Raw genomic sequence first — 9,068 nt, forward strand, 5'->3', positions numbered from 1 at the left:
CATTCTGATATCAATATAAAATGATTTCATGCCTTGTTTTTTTTCTTCATTATGATTTTTGATTTGTTTTGATGTAAAAAGACTCATTCTCCCATTGACAATTTTTTTCAGTACAAGAAAAAACAAGTTGAAAACCTTTCCTCCCCCACAGATTGTTATTAAATTTTAACAATGATTTGGACTTTAGACATGAACCAACAAGATTTAAAATTGAACTTAAAACAGAATTAAAAATATGAAAAATCCAGAATGTTACATTATATTTATCTTGAAGAATTGAAGCATCAGTAGTGGGCAGATTTAACTATTTAGCAGAAGCTGATGATTTGTTCAACAATGCATTCGTAGAAGGTGAAATATTATTTGAAGTTGAAGAAGACAAGTCAATAGTATTTTCAAGTAATCTGCAACATTTACGTTTTTTACATCTAGATTTATATCTTCGATCTACAGAACCCATTTTGATAGCAATTACTTTACATTTATGTTAGTAATAAACCTAATCAACAGCTTTGTTTTTTCAGATAAAATAGAATAGTTTTGTCATTTACAAAATAGAAAAACTAATAACAAAGAAGCAGGTACAAAATGGGTTTGAGAGTTAAGAATTTGTAAGATGTGGTAAACAATCCATGTTTTCTAACCTAAAATCGCCGTTGCTATGAGCGTTGCTTGGGGAAGCAAAACAACCCTGCTAAAATAAATATGTTTTCAGGTCTAAAAAATTTTGCACATATGAAGATCTAAATATTTTTAGATTCTACAATAGTTACTGTTTAAAATGTTACAACTTTTGAAAAATCGATTTTATCGAATTTTTTTAGTAGTCTACCACCTTAAACAAAGCAAACCACACTTAGTTTACACAAGAACAATTCACATTTTACTTTCAAAATTTAAAACGCAATCCGCAAAATCAAAAACATTTTTAAACACTTCTGCAAAAATTTATCCGCCGTTTACGTAATGACGCCAACCAACCTGGCGCTAACTCTATCCTATACGTTATTTGAAAACATATTCAAAGCATGTCAATAGATTACTTCATAATATTGTACTATTAGTTTATGTAAACTCAAATCAATGTTTATTTCAATAAATTATTAATAACTTATTTATATTATTAATAACAATAAATTATTAATAACAATAAATTATTAATAACATAACATTAAATAAGTATTTATTAAAAAACTTATTTTATTTTATTGATTTATTAATGAATGAATAATAAGCTATAAATACTATTGATTAAAATATTTTATTTTTTTTCAGAAGTCTTTAAGTAAATTTTTTTTCAGAAGTGTTTATCAAATATATATATATATATATATATATATATATATATATATATATATATATATATATATATATATATATATATATATATATATATTTATATATATATATATATTTTAGTGGTGGGATTTAAGATAAGTTTTAGTTTAACAAAAATGAGTCGACTTATATTTTAATCTAACTAAAATTAGTCGACTAAAAAGTTAGTCGGGTAATTTTAATAAAACTAAAAAGTTAGTCGATCAGTTTTAGTTCTTGTTTTTTTAGTTTAGTTAATTACAATTTTTAGTTTTGGTCACAACACTATTATGTAATATTAAATATCTTTTAATTCTATATTTAATACTTTTTCTTCTTTTTTACATCTCCCGACAATTCCTTACGACAAAATTTATTAATGAACACGTAAAGTGTTTTGCATAGATTTTTGCTACAATAAAAATCAGTGACATTATTTTTTATAAAATTGTTATGTGATATTTATTGGTTCATGTATACCTATACATATGATATGTATAAACGTAAACAAGCTAATGATTTCGTTAAAAAATATAAAACAACAAATGAAAGACTTTGTGTGTGGTCAAAAAAATAAGCTCATACCAGCAAACTATTCATCAGTTATCTCCTTCCTCAATTTATATTTTGTTACAATTTTTTGTAATTTTTATTTTGATAATATTTATTGATACTTTTTTTACTATGCTAATAAATACATTACAAGCAAAATTTAATTATAATTTATTTACATATATTTTCAAAAATAATTTATATTTGTATTATTAAATAAATGCTCTCAGTCCCAGTAAACACGAAGTGTTTAAACATTGCTATGTCCGCATAAAAACATATAGACATCTTCTAGATGTCCAAATTATGTCATGTTTTACTGGGGTATTTTTTGGGTGTCAGGTTGATGCTTCAAACTGCTTTAGTTTCTGTATCAAATTGATTCTTAACTTGTTTTAGTTGTTGCCTAAAGTTGATGCCTCAAGTTGCTTCAGCTTTTGAGTAGTCAAAAACTCATTAATGTTATCTTGTACTCTTTTTTAAATGGAGATCAAGTTTATTGAAGATAATAATGAGAACTAATTATAAGATCCATAATTTAAAGGACGACCAAAAGGTTTTTAATTAGCGTCTCTAGAAATAAAGTGTTTTTCATCTTGCGGGATTTTCTTATTAACATCATCTTTAGTTGAATCAGATTTTACAAATGCTGTCTTTTTTTTAATTAGTTCATGCTCATTTTCAAGATCCGCTATTGAGCGAGCCGATCGACTTCTATGAGTATACCTCATTCTGATGTGATGAACTACGCAGGCTGCAGATATCAATATTATTATTGTTCCTATAACAATTGCAGCCGTTATCCATACTATGACACTTTGACTTACGCTTGTTTCTTTGGTATGAAACTTTTCTATCTGTTAAATAAATATATTCAAGATAAATAGTTGATGATCTTCTTTAATGTCTCATTTTTAATGCAACATAATGTACACAAAAAATAGAAACCAATATAACCAATACAAATAACTTCAAATGTAAAGTAACTTACTATTCTTTCATTTACTTCTATGATCTTTATATTATTGGAACCTGTTGCGAAATTGTTATCAATAATCTTATCTGAAATAAAAAAGATTAAAGATTTAGATAAATCTCACAATCCTTGAAGTTAACTATTTATTTTAAAAGTCTAAAACAGTAAGCAACAGAAAAAAGTATACGACATGAAAAAGTATATAACTTAAAAATAAGACCACGTAAAAAGTAAGTCACTTAAAAAACTGCATCACTTTTAGGTTTAAATTTTACAGTACAAATACATTTTGCAAAAAACAATTATCATTTTGTGTTTAAGATCATCATAAAAGTCAACGCTTACTTCTTGTTGTTGTTGTTGATGTTGATGTTGTTGTTTTTGGAATAACAATATTGCTCTTGTTATATGAACAACCAATATGAACGTGGCCAACTTTTTCAATGTTTTTATTTATTGTATGCAGAACTTTGTATATGACATCATCCTTAAGATGTGTATATATGTATATATATATATATATATATATATATATATATATATATATATATATATATATATATATATATATATATATATATATATATATATATATGTATGAATAATGAATAAATTAAAAGATAAAAAACAATGAGCAACGGCATTATTACCTTATTGAATTCAACTTGTTGAAGACACCCTACAAAGTTCTTCATTGAGTTAACACCATAAGTATATTTTGGGAAAGGGACGCCACCAAAGTATACAGGTTCTTGATCTAAGCTATCAATACCACTTATTGTCTTAATGGTGAAATTGCTTTTATATATTGAATCTAATACTACGGTTACAACATTGCCTTTTTTAGTCATATCTACTGAGTGCCATTGAGCATCCATTACATCCAGTTGATGCATAACCTCAGATGGAACTTTAAAAAAAAAAAGTTAAACAAAAGTTATAGATTTAAATGAAACAATAAAGTTAACTAGTATTTCGATAATTAGTTAACTGAATTGAAATAAAATAAAGTTATACCCGATGTAGTAGGACCGCCAGCAACTCTCAATTTTCCTTCTACAACTTCAATTAAAAGCAATATTCCTTTTCGCTTTGTGTAGAAAAGTATTCCGTTGGGGTTCGCAACTTTAAATCTGAACCGCAAGTAAACAGCAGTTGCATATAAGTCGCTTGCATTCCATATAAGATAATCATCGTCATCTTGGTTTATGGTGTCAGCATCTGATAGGCAAAAGTTTTTGATAAAGTAATAACTGTTTCTACAGATAATTATCATATTTTACAGAAAACCTATACATTTATTAATACAATGCTAATATGCTTCTTATAAATGTAAACTTGCAAACATTTGCCTATTAATATGAACAATAGTCTTTTTTTTTGTGTATGGTAATCTCTTGACGAAATTAAACTATTTTTAGAGTACGTAAACATAAGTCTCAATAGTAAAAGTCGTTGTAAAGTAAAAAACTAATCAATTAAATTTCAGAGCAAATTAATTTATAAATTTATTTTGAACATTTTTTTTCTGCTATAAAACTGCTCCACCCGCACTCCACTCAAAATACGTAACGAATAAGCATTTAATTAACAAATAACTCAGTTAATTAAATGTTTATAAGAAAAAGATCGATTACGGCTTGATCTTTTGTGTATTAACCGAGAAAAAAAGAAAGTTCACAATAAATTATTTGGGGTGAATAATCAACAAGACACCAGTGCCAGCCTTAGCCTTCTTGGCAACCTTGTGCAATAGCTTTTCGGCCGCCCCTGAAAATTTTGTAAATTTGCTAGAAAATTACATGGAAAATAATATCATTTACATTTTTTTTTTAATTTACAATAACAAAATTTCAACATGTGAAGTAAGACTTTCCGCCCAAATTTACTTGCCGCCCTCTTGCGGCTTACGAACTCGCTATCCCCGCAACCCATATATATATATATATATATATATATATATATATATATATATATATATATATATATATATATACATATATATATATATATATATATATATATATATATATATATATATATATATTCTGTTAATAAAATAAAATTTTGTTTACTTATTTGTAGAAAATAAATGACCTTTAAGTCCGTTAAATTATAGTATAGCGTGTAAGTGAACGTGTGTTCAATATTTTTTTTAATTTTAACACTTTTTTACAAAATTTTCTTAAGTAAAAGAATTTTGTTGAGTTAAGTATAATATTGATTCACTTAATTTATCAATAATGAATATCTTATATTGGTATTTATGTAACTTGGTTTCCGTTAGATACAGTACATTGGATTGTATTAAGTACAGTTTCCATTAGTTACAGTACGTTAGTTTTTATTGATATATCTGTAGCATAAACTTCAAAAATAAAGAAGATTTTTTTAGAAGAACAAACAATTAGTTTTATTGATGATTTACTGTGGAGCTAACGTTCAATAGCATTTATTTTGTTATTCAAATAAACAACATTTTGAATATATTTTTGTTTAAGATCGTCATTTACGTCCTTATGAAAATAATCCGGATTAAAACTTTTTTAATAAGTACTGTGATCAATAGTAAAGAGTTTGATATATTTATCAAATTCATTGTTGTTCTTTTTCATTGTCCCTTTACAATTGTACAGTTTTCAATATTATCAGAGGCGGTAATTAGATTTGAAGCGTTGTTTGTTATCATATATGTATTCTATTTTCATCGGCACGAAAGGTTTTCTCTAAAAGTGAAACAATGTGTAACTTTGTGAGGCACAACTAAAATCCAAAGAATTTATTAATAAAACAGTTAGAAAAATCAAAATGAAATAAATTAACATTTAGAGTTTAATGGTTATATCCAATTTAAATAAGGAAGTATCCCTCCTCTTTGTTAATAGTTGGTTGCACTAATGATTATTTAGCTCAACTTTTAAACCTGTTAGCCTAACTTGCACGCTCTCTATTGATAAAATGAATCGGTTAAATCCCTCAACTATGAATCTTCGTAAGATTCAAATTAAGTAAAAATAAAGTGATTTTTTATAAATTGATTTTAAAGCTAAAATTTAAAAATAATATGTTAAAATAAACATAATTTTTTTTATGAAGTTCAATTCATTCATGTAAATCTCTAAACATGAATAATCTTTTCTTACCTGTTAGACCGTCATATACTTTAACATTGTCATAAAAAAAAAGTTTAAATTTTTACTTTTTAAAACGTTTTAGAGTAATTTAAAAAAATAATAAGTAAGACATGTTGCTGTTTTTTGTCAATATTAAAACCCGCTATTTTTTGATACTCAAGCGCACATGCACACGTATAAACAAGGGTATAATCACAAAAATTTGCATATCTTTTTATGGAGAAAAAAAAACTAAAAAATTAAAGAACAATTTTAAATTTATTTTTTGCTACACCCTATTTGCAAAAACCCTACTTACACCCATATACACCCTATTTGGGTAAATACCTTTATTCCATCCAGTTGAAGACCCATCTTAGCAGAAATACTTTATCTGCAGCAAGCTTAGATAACAAAGAAGATTTTTTGTACTTACAATTGTTACAAATTTCTCCAGTAAACCCTGTTCCAAAGCAATCACATGCTGCTCTTGTAAACAGGTTTATGCATTTTCCTTTGTTAGCGCATGGATTGAGGCTACAAGAATCTAAGCAGTTCGGGGCAATTCTTTCACTTTTTAAGAATGTTTGAGCTGGTTTTAAGTATGTATTGCTTGATGAGTATTGAAGCGACTCAATGCAACCAACAAATCTAAGGGATTTATAAAGCAAATATTATCTATAATTGAAATGAATTAAAATTTAAGAATTAATTAAAACTTCAGAATTAATTAACTCTGCACAAATAAATGTCGGCTAAAAAAAAACATTTATCAATCGAATATTAAACAAACTACTTAATAAATTAAATAATATTACACGCTTGATTAATTTTTGATAATCTCAAGTTGTAAAAAAAAAAAAAAAATTAAAAATATATATAAATTTAAATTAATTAAAAATAAAAAATAAGCTCAAGGAAAATGTTTGCTAAAAGCTATAACTTAAATTAAAATAAAAAAACAGGAAACAAAAATAATAAAGTTCAACCTCCACCCATATAAACTAATAGAATTACTAAAAACTTAATATACCTAGGTTTAAGTTTGGCAAAACCAAACGAGCTTTTTATTTTTTCTTCTGATAGTCCTCCAATATAAAGATAAGAATTTATCTGAAATTTGTCGTCATTACTTGAAAAATCAAGCAGAGCAACGTTGCTATCAACTGACACTTGCAAAGTACCGATATATTTTGTTACAGTTAAAGTATGCCATTCTAGATTGTTCACATTTTCTCCTAATGATAAAACTTGTTTATGAAGTTCTCCGGACAATTTAACCGTTTGTTTTATTACTTCAACTTGACCCTTATTAAGTGAAATTTCTAGATAATTTCCTTCGCTATTATTTTCTGCGTTTTCTAAACCATCTTCTGATTTATCATCCACATATAACAATAAGCTGTACTGACTTTGAGTTTTAAAGTTCAGTACCAGTTTTCCAACCGTTGTTATATTCCATTTATCATATACGGCGTACGATTTGGAGTTATCGAACAAAGTTATACAATCGAAAAATTGAATGTACCATATAAAAAATAAAATCAATAAATATCCTTTTTTATTAAATAATGTAAACATTCTTCATTAAACCCAATACATTAGAAATTTACAGATGCTTTATCTGTATTCGTTTTTCTCTTTCACGCAACAAACGGTTGAAGATTTTGACGAAGCAATATATTGCCAATTTGCTATTTGTATTAACTTTGTCTGTACCAGTGCACCGCTGATCCTTTGTGCTGATTTTTATTTAAGAAATCTTCGCAGTAAAACCATAATACCCAATGGAATTATTTCATTTATAATAGAATCAGTAAGTCATCTTAAGCTTTTTTGCTCTACTTTTGATTGGTTAAGTTCACGAAGCGCTTGAGTATTTATTATAAATATATAAATTCTATATTATGTCTTAACCATATAAGTAAATAGTAATTACAGGTTATGGTTTTTTTGCTCATTTTGGAAAAAATGGATTCATCTAACAAAAAATGCAGGTCTTCGTTATAAACTTATCAATAAATATTTTAAGATCAAATTTTTTTCTTTTAAGAAAATATCGTTTCCGTCCAAAATATTATTTCCGCCCTAAAAACGTTGGATTAACTATGTCTCTGGTTTATTGTTATTTTTTTTTAAATCTTTAAATAGAATATAACAAAATTTAAAATACGCTATTATTATTATTATTTTTATTTGTTTTAAAATCTGATATTAAAATTAATTAAGTAATGTTCTCCAAAAACTTATTTATTTTTTACTTAGTTATTTCTTCACTTTTTATTTTGTCTATCTTTTATTTCTATAAACTTTAATAATTCGTTCATTTTATCAATTTATTTTATCAATACTAAATTAATAATATTTTAATCACAAAATAATTCAAAAGTTGATGAGAAAATCGCATAAAATTACGACTTTTACATTTCAAGGATAATTTCGAGCCCGCGCACGCAAAGGTACATTTTATGTTAAATGTTAGCAGGGTCAAAATTGCATTATCTTTTTCTGTAATAAAATAAAAATTTGACCCCAATTTTACAACACTAAAAATTTGTAGTCTTTTTCTGCGTATTTTTTAAAAGTATTCATTGTTTTACACTTTATTTAATAGTAGCGCTTTTTTAAAAATTAGTCTGCACTACTTAGGGAAAAACAACAATATTACAATATAAGTTATATATTTACGATGAATATGCCAAACAACTTGCTCCAAACTTAAAAGTTTAGTGATTTATACAACCAAAAGCGGCTGATGGGTAATGCTAGAATATAGGCTACAAGGCATTGTTGTTTGTTATCGTCCAGTTACTTGCCTTACAGAGACCACGTAACTTAAAATTTTAATGGTTAATACTATAAAAAGCAGCTGCTAGGCTATGTTAAAACACTGCTTATAAGCCATTGTTATTTATTCTCCTCCGGCTATTTGCCTTGCAGATTCAATGTACCAAGATCCCAAAAACTGGTTCAACTCATAATAGAAGTTTGAAAAATAGCGAAGAAAAGAATTAAAAACAGGCTAACAGTAAAGCAAAAATGAATTTATTTAAAAAAATTAATTTTCAGGTGATCCTCTTAATATTAACAAACTGATGTAATTTTATTAT

The 9,068-nt window shown here is 26.0% G+C and overlaps 1 protein-coding gene across 1 annotated transcript; it reads right to left on the reverse strand.

The window, feature by feature from the left end:
• Positions 1–1,910: 1,910 nt before the first annotated feature.
• Positions 1,911–7,901, reverse strand: LOC100202742 (neurexin-3b). The gene is made up of 7 exons (XM_065787988.1): positions 6,992–7,901; positions 6,395–6,609; positions 3,863–4,066; positions 3,496–3,755; positions 3,191–3,332; positions 2,861–2,931; positions 1,911–2,726 (listed from the first exon to the last, which is right to left on the reverse strand). The coding sequence occupies exons 1-7, from the start codon at positions 7,537–7,539 to the stop codon at positions 2,430–2,432; spliced, it is 1,737 nt and encodes a 578-aa protein (XP_065644060.1). The 5' UTR covers positions 7,540–7,901; the 3' UTR covers positions 1,911–2,429.
• Positions 7,902–9,068: the final 1,167 nt, after the last annotated feature.

This window comes from Hydra vulgaris, chromosome 01, assembly GCF_038396675.1.
Source record: "Hydra vulgaris chromosome 01, alternate assembly HydraT2T_AEP".
NCBI classification, from domain to species: Eukaryota; Metazoa; Cnidaria; class Hydrozoa; order Anthoathecata; family Hydridae; genus Hydra; species Hydra vulgaris.

Coding starts and splice junctions, on each gene's coding strand:
- LOC100202742 (XM_065787988.1), bottom strand. CDS start 7,539: ATGTTTACATTATTTAATAAAAAAGGATATTTATTGATTTTATTTTTT. Junction 6,610..6,991: donor TTTGCCAAACTTAAACCTAG/GTATATTAAGTT, acceptor TAAATCCCTTAG/ATTTGTTGGTTGCATTGAGT. Junction 4,067..6,394: donor TGGAGAAATTTGTAACAATT/GTAAGTACAAAA, acceptor TTTGCCTATCAG/ATGCTGACACCATAAACCAA.